The following is an 18,658-nucleotide window of genomic DNA, read 5'->3' on the forward strand; positions in this document are numbered from 1 at the left end:
GTGTAAAACATATGATGACAGATGAGCACCCACAGATATACTATATTGGTGCACAGTGACAGAACGATCTTACATTTATTTTACAATTAACTGACATTTACCACAAGCTTATTTAAACTATGCTAATCCTCTACCTTTACTGAAAACTGCCAAGAATGGCAATTTGGAGACACTACATGCAAGGAAAGGCAAAAAAATGTTACAATTTCGGAATTGAATGTCTGGATGGGAACTTTCATCCCATTACAAACAACAGACTGTCCTAACACCCCAGTACAAACTCACTCTTCACTCCTCAAAGCATCCACACACTCAGTGGTTTCTCACCTACATGCAGCCCAAGACAGCATCTTTTGTTTTATATGCTAGTGGGACTGGTCACAACTAACAGCAAATGGGTGGCTACTAAAATGGTGGGTGGCTACTAAAATGGTGGGTGGCTACTAAAATGGTGGAATGGTGGGTGGCCACTAAAATGGTGGGTGGCTACTAAAATGGTGGGTGGCTACTAAAATGGTGGGTAGCCACTAAAATGGTGGGTGGCTACTAAAATGGTGGGTGGCCACTAAAATGGTAGGTGGCTACTAAAATGGTGGGTGGCCACTAAAATGGTGGGTGGCTACTAAAATGGTGGGTGGCCACTAAAATGGTGGGTGGCTACTAAAATGGTGGGTGGCTACTAAAATGGTGGGTGGCTACTAAAATGGTGGGTGGCCACTAAAATGGTGGGTGGCCACTAAAATGGTGGGTGGCTACTAAAATGGTGGAATGGTGGGTGGCCACTAAAATGGTGGGTGGCCACTAAAATGGTGGGTGGCTACTAAAATGGTGGGTGGCCACTAAAATGGTGGGTGGCTACTAAAATGGGATGTGGCTTCTGAAGGAGGGGGTGATGTATTGTGCTGATCTAACTTTAACCTTAAGCACTCCAGATTCCAGCCAGCATTACTTCCCCTGTAGCCACATTATTTTCCTTACCTAGCGTAAGAATAACACCCACTAACTTTCAACACTTACAACTTCTTAGAAAATGCACTAATAAGCATGAAACTTTGTTGTGATGGGATTATATTTAACATTAAAATATTTTTGTTTGCATGCATCATTCATTTTCTTAGCAATAAATACAAATAAAAAATGAAAAGGGGTTGTGTTAGCTAGACCGTGGAATTTTGAGAAACTAACCAGTCGTCTATGCCTGGTGAAACTCCTTTGAACAGGTAATCATGTTGACCATCCAACTTCCTAATCCTGGTATCTAAATATGTAGATGCGTGGACCAGTGCATGTCATAGGACGATTTTTTTACTAGTTCGGTTAGCAACAACAAGCAGAGAAAAGTTTTGATCTCCACTAGATCCACAGGTCGCCATTTCCGAACACGCAAACATTTTACGTCTTGTCACTGGCTTGCTTTGCGCTGAATTTGAGTCAGTTTCTACGCAGTGTCTCTTCGACAAGCGAGTCGAGCATTTGCCACGCAAAAAAATGCAGAAGAAAGTATCCAACATCAGTCAGATTATCGGTAATGTTTGCTGCTCCTGTCATTTCACTAAATTGGACCAGCCACTGTTTGTATCCATCTGCACTGGTAAATTCTGTTTCGTAACCGTCACTTGACGAACTGTCCTTTTTTTCACCGCGATATGCAGTTCATTGCGAAGATCTTCCTCAGTAATTCGTTCCGATTCCGCATACGATTTGTTGTCAAGAAACAACTCCAAAAAAGTTGTCAAACTCATCATCCTCCATCTTGCTTGTTGAAGTGCTAAAGTACTTAATCGATGCAAAAACAAAAGCAGAAAACTTCGACCAAACTGACTCAAATTCAGCTCAGACGACACGACGAGATAACGGAAGGAAGTGAGCCTCGCTCTGGCTCAAGTGCCGTTAAAAATACCGTTATTCTCGTATGCAAATACGAACGAGAAGTTGGTCATACGAACAAGCCTAGCGCTGGCGACGCAAGTCGCCGCTGGCTGGCAAAGGGGGAGGGCTGGGCGACGAAAGTCGCCGGTGGCGTGCTAAAGGTTAAAGCTGTGTTCACACCTATGGATCAAGCTTGCAATCTGGCTATCACTTGCCACCTGCTTGGCACTTTCCAGATGGTAAACATCCCGTTCTGAACAAACACGGTTGTTCACATTGCCCTCGCAAAACTTTCTCGCCTTCCTCATTGTCTCTCTCAGACAAGCAAAACTAGTGGAAAATGCCTGTAGATCAGGAATTATTGATAAATATATACATTATCTGTATTGGTATGGCCTATATGACAAAAGTTTTTCTCTATCCTCGCCATCCCTACACCACCACCCCACCCCCCTACTCCTCCCCACCCAATATCCGTTTTTTCTGAAATATTATTGAGGAATTATCAGGGACATCGCTATATGGCAGACTCAAAAGGTTAGGGGAGAGTAAACTCCAGAGTTAGCCAGACACCGCAGCCGTCCGACAAGCCAAAACACGCTCCCACGGTTGAGATAAACAAAGCTGACACGTGCTGACGGATAACACGCGCCAATGACGGGAAGAAAACGAGCGAGATGGCAAGTGCGATGAAGGTGTTAGCGGACCTTAAGAAGGCTAACCTTGGTGGTGCACATGCAGGTGTAGTAAAAGTGCATCGGGATTGCACACAAGAATTCCACTTTGTCACAGACAAACTCCACTGCTACTAATCACAAGATTAACTGACAAGAACTGCTGTAACCAAATGCTGTAATACAATAACTGCTGTACAAAATTCCATTTCTACAAAACAATATAACTACATGTACAACAAAACAACTAGAATGCTAAACAACACAAATGTGCCAAATTCAGTAATGGTGCCGGACTGCCAATGCTTTCCGTTTCAAGAATGAACAAATTTATCAGACTAGGGTAGAAACCTCATAGAAAATGTAATCAACCAAGCTTGGAAAATGTCCGTCTATTCGCCTATGCGTTTTACTACAAATGCCATTTATTCGCCTATGTGTTTTCATTACAACCATTTTCAATATTACCAGTTACTGTATGCATCTTTGATAAACAATGGCTTTCAATTCTCACTGAATGCTTTGTCAGCTGCTACATCTCACATATAAATGTAATTAGCCCAAATCATCGTAAATGATGTTAGCTCCACAAAAAACAGACACTCGATAGTTTACATTTTGAACAATTAATTTTCAGGTATCGAACAGTTAAAAGTGAATGTGCGTTAGTCCAGTGAATTTGGCACACGATACAAACCAAACAAAAGCCAAGGCAGAGGAGTGCGAGAGTAGCATCAGAACTGGTTAGGGAGGCAGGAAGAGAGGGGGGAGGAAGGGACACAACGATGGACATTACCTCCATGCGCGGCAATGAAATGCAAGACTTCCGTACCCGACATGCTCTTCATCTTGATGCGCGCCAGTTCCTGCAGTCGCTGCACCTCCATGCGCTTGATCTCGTCCAGCTTGGTGCGGATCGTGTTGTTCACCAGCTCCAGGTGCAGGGCGATCGCCCCGCTCTGAACACAAAAATATTGTGCAGACAATTCAAATCTAGCTAAATCTGCTTCCCCCCCAACCCCCCTGTCAAAGCCCCACTCTGTTCACACAAACATACAGTCACATGGTGAAGACAATTCAAATCAAGCTAAATCTGCTTCCACTCCACCCCTGTCAAAGCCCCACTCTGTTCACACAAAGTGACAAACATACAGTCACATGGTGAAGACAATTCAAATCTAGCTAAATCTGCTTCCCCCCTCCCCCCCTGTCAAAGCCCCACTCTGTTCACACAAAGTGACAAACATACAGTCACATGGTGAAGACAATTCAAATCTAGCTAAATCTGCTTCCACTCCACCCCTGTCAAAGCCCCACTCTGTTCACACAAACATACAGTCACATGGTGAAGACAATTCAAATCAAGCTAAATCTGCTTCCACTCCACCCCTGTCAAAGCCCCACTCTGTTCACACAAACATACAGTCACATGGTGAAGACAATTCAAATCAAGCTAAATCTGCTTCCCTAGCCCACGTTCCGCAAAATACCCTTGACTTCCCTTGACCTCAATTTGGCAGAGCTGTCAAACCTTTTTACGGTCAGGTCAGACAGACCACTTTAAACTCCTAAAACTGCCAAATATCTTATGGCTATTTACACACGTTTGTAGAAGAAAATACATCCTAGCAATATCCCTGCAAAGGTATGATCTACAATTTCAATGCCATTCCTGAACTGCTCTGATGGCATTCCACAGAGGTCAAACAGCAGTGACCTTGGTGGTATGACCTTCCACTCACCTTGATGTCGGAGATGTTTGCGTTCTGCAGCTTTTTGCGGAACTCGTCATCAGACTCCAGGACGTCCACCACCTGTCGGAGGTAACGATCATACTCCAGTCCCGTGCCCTGCCACAAAGTTGACAAAAACTTTCATCAGCCACATCTATCACATTTCGTGACCCCCCTCCCTCTACTTAAGGCACACTCACACCCGTTTAAAGACTGTCCCTCCCCCTTCCTGCTTTTTATAACGCCACTTTCCAAAGAATGCAGCAGCCATATATATATATATATATATGGTGTATCAGGCTGTTTTAGTGTACAGCTGAAAACACCACTTTTTAAAGAATATAGCAGTGATCTAGTGTAGCAGGCTGTTTTAGTGTACAGCTGAAAACACCACTTTTTAAAGAATATAGCAGTGATCTAGTGTAGCAGGCTATTTTAGTGTTCAGCTGAAAACACCACTTTTTAAAGAATACAGCAGTGATCTTGTGTAGCAGGCTATTTTAGTGTACAGCTGAAAACACCACTTTTTAAAGAATATAGCAGTGCCAGTGATCTAGTGTAGCAGGCTATTTTAGTGTACAGCTGAAAACACCACTTTTCAAAGAATGCAGCAGTGATCTAGTGTAGCAGGCTATTTTAGTGCACAGCTGTACCCCCTTTTAAGATCCTCCCATTATAGACTTCCCCTTATAAGAAAACAAATAAAGGAAACAATTGAATGATATATTTGATCGGTCCTGAATAGCCTAACAGGTTGAAGGGACATGAGAAAAACCAACCCCTCATTAGACCCCGCTTTCTCAGAATTTCTGGGGTGTTTTTTACATTTAGTTAAGTTTTGACTAAATGTTTTAACATAGAGGTGGGAATCGAGACGAGGGTCATGGTGTATGTGTGTGTGTGTGTGTGTGTGTGTGTGTGTGTGTGTGTGTGTGTGTGTGTGTGTGTGTGTGTGTGTGTGTGTGTGTGTGTCTGTGTGTGTGTGTGTGTGTGTGTGTGTGTGTGTCTGTCTGTGTCTGTGTGTGTGTAGAGCGGGGCGGGGATATAGCTCAGTTGGTAGCGCGCTGGATTTGTATTCAGTTGGCCGCTGTCAGCGCGAGTTCGATCCCAGGTTCGGCGGAAATTTATTTCACAGAGTCAACTTTGTGTGCAGACTCTCTTCGGTGTCCGAACCACCCCCCGTGTATACTACATTGGGTGTGCACGTTAAAGATCCCACGATTGACAAAAGGGTCTTTCCTGGCAAAATTGCTTAGGCACAGTTGATAATTGTCTACCATACCCGTGTGACTTGGAATAAGGCCGTGAAAGGTAAATATGCGCCGACATGGCTGCAATCTACTGGCCGTATAAAATTTCATCTCACACGGCATCACGGCAGAGCGCCTAGAACTGTACCCACGGAATATGCGCGATATAAGACTCATTGGTTGATTGATTGATTGATTGATAGAGCGATTAAGACCAAACTACTGGACCGATCTTTATGAAATTTTACATGAGAGTTCCTGGGAATGATATTCCCGGACGTTAACGCAATCTTCGACGAAGGCCGGACTTCGGTATTGCATTTCAGCTTGGTGGCTTAAAAACTAATTAATGACTTTGGTCATTAAAAATCTGAAAATTGTAATTAAAATGTTTTTTTTATAAAACGATCCAAATTTACGTTCATCTTATTCTTCATCATTTTCTGATTCCAAAAACATATAATTATGTTATATTTAGATTAAAAACAAGCTCTGAAAATTAAAAATATAAAAATTATGATCAAAATTAAATTTCCGAAATCGATTTAAAAACAATTTCATCTTATTCCTTGTCGGTTCCTGATTCCATAAACATATAGATTTGATATGTTTGGATTAAAAACACGCTCAGAAAGTTAAAACGAAGAGAGGTACAGAAAAGCGTGCTATGCAGCACAGCGAAACCACTACCGCGCTGAACAGGCTCATCAGTTTCACTCCGTTTTGCACAAGTGCGTTCAGTTTCATTCTGTGAGTTCCACAACTTGACTAAATGTAGTAATTTCGCCTTACGCGACTTGTTTCTTGTTGTTGTAAATTTACCTCTACATTTACAGAGGTTTGCCAGATTTTGTCAAATTCATTATATTTAAAGGGGGGCGGGGCCTGTACACTATAAAAGCCCAAAACACCACATCAGTCACATACACAGTGCACACAATATGGAAATGTCTTAAACAACAGACATACTTTAGTCTCATCTTCTGTTGGATAATTAATACACACACCTGTACCTTCTACTCCAGTAACTCTATTTCACAAGGGAAATTTCACTGGTGAGCTTCTCAAATAATGATCATACATACATCATACATGATACAGTAGTTCAGACTGCCTTGTCACACAAACATATTAAATTTTGTTTTTTCTTAATCACACACACAACAAAGCTTCTTTTTAAATTCTATCAAATGGCATGTTTGCCCATCTGATTCAACTGTTGGTATATGCATATAAATGAAATTCTTGAAGCAACCAACTCTGTTTCTAAATATAATAATCATCTTTTTCTAATCTCACTAACTGGTATGAGTCCATTCTTATAAAAGCCTGATTCTGATAAACTTCTATGTAAACAACACAACTATAGCGTGTGAAACTATGAATTTTTAGTGAACATTCATTTTTTCTGAGAGGAACAGCGACTTGTAACCGTTGGAATCTCATGAGACAATTGTTGATATCAAAGCCACGAGAAAAAAACTTCAAAAAATAACTACTGCAGGCTAAGGGATTAGAAACTCTATCTTAAGGCTAAGTCTGAGAATGAGAAAGAATGAAATGAAGAGACTCTTGAAATTCCAATTGCACTGTGACCAACGAAATCAGTAAGTATATAAAAACAACAAATATAGTCAGAGAGAAAGGGAGGGGGGGGGGGGGGGGGGGAAGAGGGAGAGAGAGAGACGAAGAGAGGAGGAGAGGGAGAGAAAGAGAAGGTGGAGAGGTCCTCATTCAAAGAACACCTGTTGCAATAAAAATTAATCCCCATCAGTGTACCCAGCTGCAGTATAAAATGTACACATTTAATCTCTAAAGTATTACTGAATCGATCCTGTCACCAGAATTGTGTTCTCTTTGACAGCTGGCTCACAGTACAATGTATCCAATATAGTATCCTTGCCACAGGCAAACACTCTCAGCTGTCACATGAAACGTGGAAACAAATCACCTGTCACTTTTTTACCTGTATCCTGTTGCCACCTGTCATCAACTATATTTCTGACCTCATCACTGATGGCCACATCATTGCAAATCTTACCTGTAGCTATAGCTGAAATTCACCTAGCATATGGTACATTGATCCAATGACAGTATTTATTAACAAATCAACTGAAGTCTTGAGACAATGAATTAGCCTTGAGGTAGATGACAATGTACTGTAATATGTATCTTTTTACATTTAGTCAAGTTTTGACTAAATCAGTAAATGTTTTAACATGGAGGGGGAATCGAGACGAGGGTCGTGGTGTCTGTGTGTCTGTGTCTGTGTGTGTCTGTGTGTAGAGCAATTCAGACTAAACTACTGGACCGATCTTTATGAAATTTGACATGAGAGTTCCTGGGAATGATATCCCCAGACGATTTTTTCATTTTTTCGATAAATACCTTTGATGACGTCATATCCGGCTTTTTGTAAAAGTTGAGGCGGCACTGTCACACCCTCATTTTTCAATCAAATTGATTGAAATTTTGGCAAAGCAATCTTCGACGAAGGCCGGACTTTGGTATTGCATTTCAGCTTGGTGGCTTAAAAACTAATGAATGAGTTTGGTCATTAAAAATCGGAAACTTGTAATTAAAATTAGTTTTTTAATAAACGATCCAAAAAAATTTCATCTTATTCTTCGTAATTTTCTGATTCCAAAAACATATACATATGTTATATTTGGATTACAAACAAGCTCTGAAAATTAAAAATATAAAAATTATGATTAAAATTAATTTTCCGAAATCGATTTAAAAACAGTTTCATCTTATTCCTTGTCAGTCCCTGATTCCAAAAACATATAGATATGATAATGATATGTTTGGATTAAAAACAAACTCAGTAAGCTAAAAAGAATAGACATACAGAAAAGCGTGTTATCCTGCTCAGTGCGACCGCTACCGCACTCTTCTGCATGGCTTGTCGATTTCACTGCCTTTGCCACGAGCGGTGGACTGACGAAACTACGAGTATGATTGTGGTCTTGGTGAAAAATGCAGTGCGTTCAGTTTCATTCTGTGAGTTCGACAGCTTGACTAAATGATGTTATTTTTCCTTATGCGACTTGTTTTCCTTTACACTCGTCCGTTTGTTTCTTTTTCACACGTCTTCTTCTGTTGTGTGTGTGTGTGTGTGTGTGTGTGTGTGTGTGTGTGTGTGTGTGTGTGTGTGTGTGTGTATGTGTGTGTGTATACGTGTGTTTCCATGACTGTGTGTGTTTCTAAGACTGTGAGCGCATTTGTTAAATGTGCTTCCTTATTCAGGAGCACAAGACAGATTTGATTATGTTGGTCTTTGTCAAATGCAACTGGCAGAACAAACAAGATAAAAATACACATCTCTTCAAACTGATAAAACACACACACACGAAGGGATTAACTGGAGGAAAAAAAACATCTAAAGAAAAAGAGTTGTGTCAAAACAATTGGTATAAGACATTCCACACAATATCTAGTCACCATGTACAAACAAATGAATGAAGTGTTCAGCAAGAAATGAAAGAGCCCGAGCATGTCAAGCAGAAGAAGATGACTGTATCAGTCCACTAAAGAGACATGGATGTTCAATGTGTACACAAGTCTTACAGTCCAAAAGGATGCAACAATTTCAGCATTAACAGGCAAGCCACAGTATCTTTAAAGGTTAAGCACTGCTACAGCAGAACCCCCCTTTAAAAAAAACCCACCAGTTTAAGACTTCTGCCATTTTGTATACACATGTACATAACCTCCGTACATTTACCAACATGTTAAGACTCCCTCCTTTTCAAGATCTTCTTCTTCTTCTTCTGCGTTCGTGGGCTGAAACTCCCACGTACACTCGTGCTTTTTGCACGAGTGGAATTTTACGTGTATGACCGTTTTTTACCCCGCCATTTAGGCAGCCATACGCCGTTTTCGAAGGAAGCATGCTGGGTATTTTCGTGTTTCTATAACCCACCGAACTCTGACATGGATTACAGGATCTTTTTCGTGCGCACTTGGTCTTGTGCTTGCGTGTACACGGGGGGTGTTCGAACACCGAGGAGAGTCTGCACACAAAGTTGACTGAGAAATAAATCTCTCGCCGAACGTGGGGACGAACTCACGCTAACAGCGGCCAACTGGATACAAATCCAGCGCTACCGACTGAGCTACATCCCCGCCCAGCAATTTTTAAGATCTGATTTATGGGGGTCTTAAAAGGGGGGTTCCACTGTATTTAACTGACAGCATAGCAATGTTACAAGATAATTTCAAATCTGAACCAAAATCATCTTTTGTGGCTTGGTACGTGCATCAAGATTTTGAGAGAATGTATTAGGTAAGGTATGAAAATGATTAGAAAGCATTAAATGAAAAGGAATGATATGATGGGGGGAAAAAATCAATGATTATTAAATACGATTTAAATATATATATATATATATGTACAAATACTGATAAGTGAAAAGGAATGGGTGAAAAGAAATGTCCTAAATCGAGCAGAAACGTCAGAAAGGTTTTCTTGCATGTGAAAAAATCATGATTCATCATTGAGATCTCTAAGTGAAATAAAACCATTTAAAAAAAACTAGCCCTTTCCTTTGTTCTTAAAAGTTAAAACAGTTACAGTCAGTCTATTTGAGATTTTACTCCTATCCCAAACAAAACACAGAGAACTGAATCATACAGAAACAATAACTGCACCCAAAGTTTGGCAAACGTATCAAAACTGACGGTCAATTAAATAAAACTCAGAGCTAAATAAACAGAAAGTAGGCATGGGAGTTGTGTGGCATCAAATCAAATAGAAGAGGGGAGGGTTTAGGTGGAGAGATTCCTCTGGATTTCTGGAGGAGACAGTAGTAGAACCCAGAACCCTGTCGCAGGTCATCATTATCATTACCCCCTTGTCTTCTTTATGTTCTTCATCATCATCCTCATTGTCATCATCCTCATTGTCATGCTCTTCACCATCATGATCGTCATTGTCATGATCCTCATTATCATGGTCAGCGGTTTTCTTCTTTTTCTGTGCAAGCCGGTGAAGATCCTCCTCTGGTATTAATCCCAACTGTGCGTTGTTTGAAGAAACACTCCAAAGCATGAGATCAGTTCCCCTAATTATTCAAACGCTTAAGTCTGAATACAAGAAACACAAGGAACAAAATACGAGGTGCAGGATAAAATGTAACTGTTTAAAAAATTCAATTCAATAATGAAACATTCCTGTCTGTGAGTGCATGTACAAATATTAGAGTAGGCTACATTCAAAAGTCAGGAATTGAACTTCAGAATGCCTGTCAAATGGTTGTGTGATGTGTCTAGTGTGTTGGCGAAGTGTTTTGTGCTTGTCACCTCTCGCTTTCAGCCCTCACCGCTGGCTAGCACCGTCCTTTTCAGGACAACGCGAAAAGAGAGCAGCTTGCGTCAGTCTCTCCTGCCAGTACATAACCTCTCCACAGCAAGCCCTTTGTAGTGCCTCCATCGTGGCGACAGGCGTGAACTGGGTACCGAAAGGACCCAGGCTGAACTACAAGGACTCGGAGGAGGTTGGCCCCTAGACGTGTGGCATGCAGGCCCACCGGCGTGTGGATACGCCCTGGTGCCCACGAACCAACCCCCAACTATGGGTTAAATAGCCGGGCAGGACAGGCTCGTCAACCCTGGAAGGCAGCTGTCCTAGGAGAAGATCACTCCAAAATTAAAACGAGGGCAGAGGAGGCTCACTATCCCTGCAAGGAAACTCCTCTAGGAGAAGGACCACTCCAAATTTAAACCCACGTAGTCCCCCGAAGACGGAAGACATCGGCCATTAGGCGGGGAGCTTACTACGACAAATGATTGTGTCTAGGTCGAATGTTCGTTTGTTTGTTTGTTTATTTGTTGCTTAACGTCCAGCCGACTACGCAGAGCCATATCAGGACGAGGAAGGGGGGGATGAAGGGGGCCACTTGTCAAGCGATTCCTGTTTACAAATGCACTAACCCATTACTTGTGTCCCAGCAGGCTTTAGTAAAACTAAATTAATACCTACTGGAAGATTACCAGTTTCCAGTATGTTAAAATAGGCTTAATCTATCTACTGCTGGACTTACATCAGAACACTAACAGATTAAACTATACATGAATCGCGAGACAAGCGGCAAGAGAAGAGATTTTTGGAAAAAATACAGGTGAATGAGCAAGAAGGCAGAAAAAAGAAAAGAATTCATGAAGAAAAAGAGAGCATGACAGGAAAGAGGAACCAAAAATCTACCTAACAGCAAACTAGAAAGCTCCTGCGGTTCCAAAAACAGGAGGGGCCTTTAATTTCATAACCGCAGTGCCCCACTGCGGGAGTCGAATGTTCGTGATCTTCAGAATGACTGCTATAGTATTATATACAAGCATGACGTCAAAGTGCAACAAATAATAATTCTTGAAATGAAGCTCTCCTCAGTTCCTATCACCAACAAAAAATCTAAGCAATTCCAAGACTCGATCATCACACGATCAGTCCGCGTCACTATCACACCGTTCTAAACTAATTAACTAACCACTTTTCTAACTGCAACTAAGTCAAACCAAAGTTGAAACAAATGCCACAAAACAAGTTCAATTAATAACAAGTCGCGTAAGGCGAAATTACTACATTTAGTCAAGCTGTGGAACTCACAGAATGAAACTGAACGCACTGCATTTTTTTCACAATGACCGTAGTCCGCCGCTTGTGCAAAACGGAGTGAAACTGACGAGCCTGTTCAGTGCGGTAGTGGTTTCTTCTTCTTCTTCTTCAGTGTTCTAGAATTTGTCTGGTTACGTGTGAGCTCGTTTGCCTATTTGGGTTCCCCACACTATACTCTGAGAGCATAGTCAGCTTCACTCCGCTTTCGTTGAGTAGGCATGCTGGGTATTTTCGTGTTTCCATAACCCACCGAACTCTGACATGGATTACAGGATCTTTTCCGTGCGCACTTGGTCTTGTGCGTGCGCGTACACACGAAGGGGGGTTAAGTCACAAGCAGGTCTGCACATAAGTTGACCTGGGAGATCGGAAAAATCTTCACTCTTAACCCACCAGGCAGCAGCGACCGGGATTCGAACTCACGACCTCCCGATAAGGAGGCCGACGTCTTACCACCACGCCCGTCGGTAGTGGTTTCGCTGTGCTGCATAGCACGCTTTTCTGTACCTCTTTTCGTTTTAACTTTCTGAGCGTGTTTTTTAATCCAAACATATCATATCTATATGTTTTTGGAATCAGGAACCGACAAGGAATAAGATGAAATTGTTTTTAAATCGATTTCGGAAATTTAATTTTGATCATAATTTTTATATTTTTAGAGATTGTCTTTAATCCAAATATAACATATTTATATGTTTTTGGAATCAGGAAATGATGTAGAATAAGATGAACGTAAATTTGGATCGATTTATATAAAAAAAAAATTATTACAATTTTCAGATTTTTAATGACCAAACTCATTCATTAATTTTTAAGCCACCAAGCTGAAATGCAATACCAAAGTCCGGCCTTCGTCGAAGATTGCATTACAAAAATTTCAATCAATTTGATTAAAAAATGAGGGTGTGACAGTGCCGCCTCAACTTTTACAAAAAGCCGGATATGACGTCATCAAAAGTATAATTTATAAAAAAAAATGAAAAAAACGTCCGGGGATATCATTCCCAGGAACTCTGTCAAATTTCATAAAGATCAGTCCAGTAGTTTGGTCTGAATCGCTCAACACACACACACACGCACAGACACACACACCACGACCCTCGTCTCGATTCCCCCTCTATGTTAAAACATTTAGTCAAAACTTGACTAAATGTAAAAAGATGAGCACATTCAGTCTTGTGCACTCATCCCTCAGGGGGAAAAACAAATCAGAACAGAACGTTTTTTAGGATGGGTGCACTGCAGCCAAAGTGAACCAGTCCAAAGACTCCCTCTTTTCATGTGCTTTCAACATACAGGTTCTTGCGCAATATATGTTTGCATTCAATGAGGATAAGGCCTGCAGCTTCTCTTTCAGCTCATTTAACTGCCTCTTTTTCTGGTGCTGTTGTTCCCCCCCCCCCCCCCAAAAAAAAAGCTACCAACTCACTGACACACACCACAACTTCTGCTTTCCTCTCTTCAACTCATTTTCTCCTTACTTTTCCTGTTGTCCTCCCCCCCCCAAAGAAAAAAAAACCCAACAAAATACAGTCTTCTCAAACTAAAAGTAAGAAACGTGTATTCATTTGTCTGATATTTGACCAGAATTCCCACATGAAATGTAAATCCCTTTGTGCACAAATACATAACTTGTCACCCTTAATGATCGATGTACAGTCCTCTGAATTTACCACCCACATTTTTTCAATACAGCGACTAACTCACCTAAAAAGAGACAGGGGGACAAAGAAGCATGCCTCAAATTTCTCACTAAAAATTTCCTTTATTTACATATTACCACAAACCCTTGGCCTCCCCTGCCGTTTTAAAGCTATGCCTCTGTCAAGTGATGGCCACTGCTTTGGAACATCTCCCACAAAAGTTGTCTTTCATTTCTTTTCACCTGGTGTATCTCATTACCATGAAGGTGTAAACCTTGCGATTTTCCTCTCATCTTGAAATAAATATTCATCGTGCAAAGCTAAGAGTTACGTCCAAAAGACTGTGAAAAATCAAGACATCCAATGCAATATATATTCTTTTGTTTTGCTTGGTTACACTTACAGAAAGAAACATTTTTAGAACGTACACCACAGAACTTTATTCATCCGACCATCAATCAGTACAAGTAAAACTAAAAAGCTTGGATTTATTTAAAATGTTAAAGTGTCAAGGTCATCAAGCTATCAAGCTGAGGTGCAGAGGAAGGGCAGGAGCAGATAATCTTAAACAGACATGTGTTTCATACCTCAATGTACTGACTGTATTCTGTTACCTGGAATGCTTTCACTATTGTTTTTACAAGGCACTGCTTTAGTATTGAGCAGTTCTTCAAACATATATCCTTCTCAGCATGTAACAAAACTGTGAAAATGAAACAAAACAAAACAAAAACGTTACTTGATGAAGCACAATTTCAAACAAAACAAGAAGAGCAAACGCCCGATCGAGTCACTTTCGCAGTTCTGAATATTATATGAGGCATCAGATGGACAGGAAGAAATTTTCCTTCAAGACATACCTGTGACCTTGAAAAAGGTCAAAGGTCACCAAAGCAGACGTCAAAGTGTAGAGGTCACTGGGAGTCACGTTCACATAAAATTTGAGCCCGGTCACTTTTATAGTTTCCGAGAAAAGCCCAACGTTAAGTTGTGTGTTGCCGAACAGAAAAGGCTAGTTATCTCCCTTGTTTTTCTGATAACGTTCGTAAAAGGCTACAGATGTAAATACTTTGATGTAAAGAATAATCCTACAAAGTTTCAATCACATCCGATGAACTTTGTCAAAGATATAAAATGTCTAATTTTTCCTTTGACGCTGACCTGTGACCTTGAAAAAGGTCAAAGGTCAACGAAACCATCGTTAAAGTGTAGAGGTCATTGGAGGTCACGACTAAACAAAATATGAGCCCGATCGCTTTGATAGTTTCCGAGAAAAGTCCAACGTTAAGGTGGTGTCTACGGACGGCCGGCCGGCCGGCCGGACAGACTAACACTGACCGATTACATAGTCACTTTTTCTCAAGTGACTCAAAAATAGAACTGTGGCATTCTTACAAGAATTATATCATATTTATATACAGTCACAATGTCCACAGGAAGAACAATGTTAGTTTAAAGTCAGAAGATGGTTTGTTAAAAGTCAGTTGTTAGACTCAAAGAACATCAAAACTGAAACAGTGAGGAAATGTTACATTTCCAAAACAATCACAAAACTCACATTTTCAGACACGCTCTCTTTATCTAACCCTGCCTGGGAACATAAAGAACATAAAACTCCTCAGAAAACAGATGAAAATATTCAAAACCTATACAGTGGAGTCCAGCTATAACAACCCGGTTATAAAGAAATCCCGCTTTTAACGAACTGCCATTGATTTCCCGGCAGACAGCCTTCTATTTCTTACTTGTTACTTTCCGGCTACATCGAACCTTTTGAACTCATTTGCATAACGAACCCCTCTTTTAACAAACACGTTTTCATCGCCCCAGAGCCGTTTTGTCTCTAAAAGTCACAAGGCTACAACCTACAACGAACTGATGTCAATAATTGTCTCCAAAGACAAAAATACACAAACACAAGTAAAAGTATACCGGTAACAAACGGTGGAAGAATGAAAATAAGCCGCACATCAAAGGAAGAATACAGAGTGGAAATATGTGTGCTCTGTCAGTGTGCCGCGAGATCAAAGGCAGGTCCATTGTGATGCCTTGTTTATCATAGACACTGACATTCTTCCCAGGGGTCAATGACCCAGTTTTAGCTATGAGAGGTGGTTCCCCTGTCATATCTAGGAGAGGGTCGTCTCCTTTCATGCCTGAGAAGAAACACTGGTGTGTGCTGAGATCAAAGGCAGGTCCTTTGTGACAGCTGGGTGGCCTTGTCAACAGACAGGACCTTCTTCCCCGGGGTCAATGACCCAGTTTTATCTTGGGGGGGGGGGGGGGGGGGGGGGGCGCAGCGGTCTTTTTGATGTCTAGAGAGGAATCATGGCCAGTTGTTTGACTGGTACTCAGGGGTCTCTTTGATTTTTATCCTATTTTGATACACTCCAGGAAAAAAGTCGCCCCTTATTACCCGAAAATACGTACATGCTTTTACATGACTTTTTAAATTTTACTTCTAAAATTACAGTAAAGTGAACATTTGAACTATGCCTCTCTATGGATTATATTATGAAGCTGTTGAAAACATGCAGAGATTGTACTCTCCAAAGAAAGATCGATGGGACGATCATTTGAAGGTGAGTGGGAAAACTTGTCTTGAGGCCATTTAGGGTTGAAAACTCTACAGCGAATTACTGATATAACGAACTAAAATTTATCTCCCTTGAGATTCGTTGTACCCGGACTCCACTGTAATTCTATATCGTGGTCAGTCCACAGATATGTAACAAAAACAGCTTGGAATTCATACTAAAGAGACTGTAAAAATCAATATGAAATAATTTCTATCCCTACATAGGCTCAGGTCCACCCTAAAACTACACTTGTTTTATCAGGGATGTCGTTAGGCGTCGGACATCGGACATATCACGATGAAAATCCCCAAATGTCCGATTCACATTGCCGCATGTCGGTCAGATGTCCTATCGTTTTAGCCTGAGCGTGGTCATTGTCCGATATATACTCCATTCCTTCGGACAGCGCGATATTCGTTAATTTTCATTTCAAGATACAAATCTTCTAAAAGACCGAACGCTCTCGTGTTCAGCTGACACTGAAGTTGTCAGTGCCGCGTGCGGATCTTTTCTTTTGTCGGGAATTCCCGAACCGTTTGCGGTATGCGCCGTTTGGGTATAACCGTCTCGGTGCAGCGCACTGATCTAAAAATAGTGGATTCTTTTTAGATCAGTGCATGCTACAGGAGTACGGGAGACAACTCCAACTGACTAAATTTGTAGTCTGCTTTTGTTTTCGATACGAGACGAAGCACTGAATTATGCCGCTGAAAAAAAACTAAAGCCTGCAAAAGATCAGCATTAGATCAAACCGATCAACTTTTATCCAAATCATGCAGTATTTAATCAAAGTACGAGCTCTGAAGTTGTTCATGTTGGTTTCTTTTTTGTGGTTTCTTTGAAACTAAACAAATACAACATTATACGCACACTGTGTTGATGTATTTACTATATTATGTGTGTGTTCTACAGTGCGCGTGCGTGTGTGTGTGTGTGTGCGTGTGTGTGTGGGCGCATGACTTTGGAACAATTCCATGGAATGTGTTATAAGCTGTTTGGCGCAAATTCATAATATCCTATTACACTTTCTGAAAGCGGTCAAATGTCCTATTGATGCTGAAGAACTCAGGACATTTGTCCTATAGGTATGAATTTGTAGCAACATCCCTGTTTATTTGCTTTAAAAATGTATTTCAGACACAAATCTCTGACGGCACTTTTCCAATACAACACTATCATATACATACAACATGATGAAAATCAAATAAGCAAAATTGCGCTGCGGCTGAATAAATCAAAGGCATGCCTTACCTGTTTGGATAGTATCACAAGTCTCCCACCCTAAGTTCACATTGAAAGTGAAAGATGATATGGTATGAAGTAAAAACATTACAAAGCAGCATTGTGGTAACAGGAACATAATACATGAACTGGTCAACATTCTAACTTATATAATTAACCATAATTGCAAATGTTCATGAAGTTTGCAGCTGGAAAAGGGAACATAAATCAGTTATGTTTGATTGCGTCTGTGTTTCTCTGGAGGTGGTGTATGGGAGGTATCAACACGATGATTAGTTACAAGTAGATGTTAAAGAAGAATACAAACCAGAAAACGCATGCGAATACATTGACAATGACATACAAAAAGTACTTGCAAGCAATAAAAGAAACTGTTTCCAAGCAACTGTTGGTCAACAAATCATTTTACTTACAGCAGCGTCTTCATCCGGAGACCCGCCCTCAACTGGGGTGGGAGGTGGAGGGCCTCGTTTGTCCACAACAGGCTTGCAAGCAGCTAACTGCAGCATCACACTCAGCGTCACTATGGAAACTATCGTCTTGAACGCCATTGTCATTTCTAGAACAGATAAAACAGAAAAGGCGTCATAGAAAATGTCACATTTATTAGTGTTTCACCGACGGCCTACACACACAAAAGAACAAGTAATCAAACATTGAAAAATACGAGAAAAATTACGTCGTTGCTGGAGGTTCATACTAGATATATTCTGTTTGGACTTGAGTGAAAACGACTCCGCTTAAACACATGTAATGATGTATACATCCACCTGGCTGCTTACAGTTACACAGATTTGAGACGGAAATCCGACAGAACACCGGCGGCTTCACGGCTTTCCTGGGGCTTTCTAACCCACACAACTGGACATCCATTGCATTTTAATATTCAACAGACACAAAAACATCTTCACTTACTTTTGAATGTCTGTATGCTCAACTGATTCAAGAAAGCATCCACGGAAACAAGCGAGGAAATCTGTCACAGCTGCTCTCACACAGACGACAGAACTACAACCGGATGTAAGTACGTGTTCCTTGCAAAGAAGGGCAGT

General features: G+C 41.0%; 1 protein-coding gene across 6 annotated transcripts in view; it reads right to left on the reverse strand.

Annotated features, from left to right (window-relative positions):
- The window catches only part of LOC138970988 (nucleobindin-2-like), a 43,712-nt gene extending 25,054 nt beyond the window's left edge, over window positions 1-18,658 (reverse strand). For 3 of the 6 annotated variants that reach the window (XM_070343579.1, XM_070343578.1, XM_070343577.1), the window contains exons 1-5: window positions 18,522-18,658; window positions 18,020-18,165; window positions 15,344-15,376; window positions 4,286-4,393; window positions 3,340-3,502 (exon numbers count right to left, since the gene is read on the reverse strand). In XM_070343579.1, coding sequence (XP_070199680.1) covers window positions 3,340-3,502; window positions 4,286-4,393; window positions 15,344-15,376; window positions 18,020-18,163 — 448 coding nt within the window. In that variant the 5' untranslated portion in view covers window positions 18,164-18,165; window positions 18,522-18,658. The remainder of the gene's footprint in view (window positions 1-3,339; window positions 3,503-4,285; window positions 4,394-15,343; window positions 15,377-18,019; window positions 18,166-18,521) is intronic. The other 3 variants (XM_070343582.1, XM_070343581.1, XM_070343580.1) reach the window with 2 other exon arrangements.

Source organism: Littorina saxatilis, linkage group LG7 (genome assembly GCF_037325665.1).
Source record: "Littorina saxatilis isolate snail1 linkage group LG7, US_GU_Lsax_2.0, whole genome shotgun sequence".
NCBI lineage: Eukaryota > Metazoa > Mollusca > Gastropoda > Littorinimorpha > Littorinidae > Littorina > Littorina saxatilis.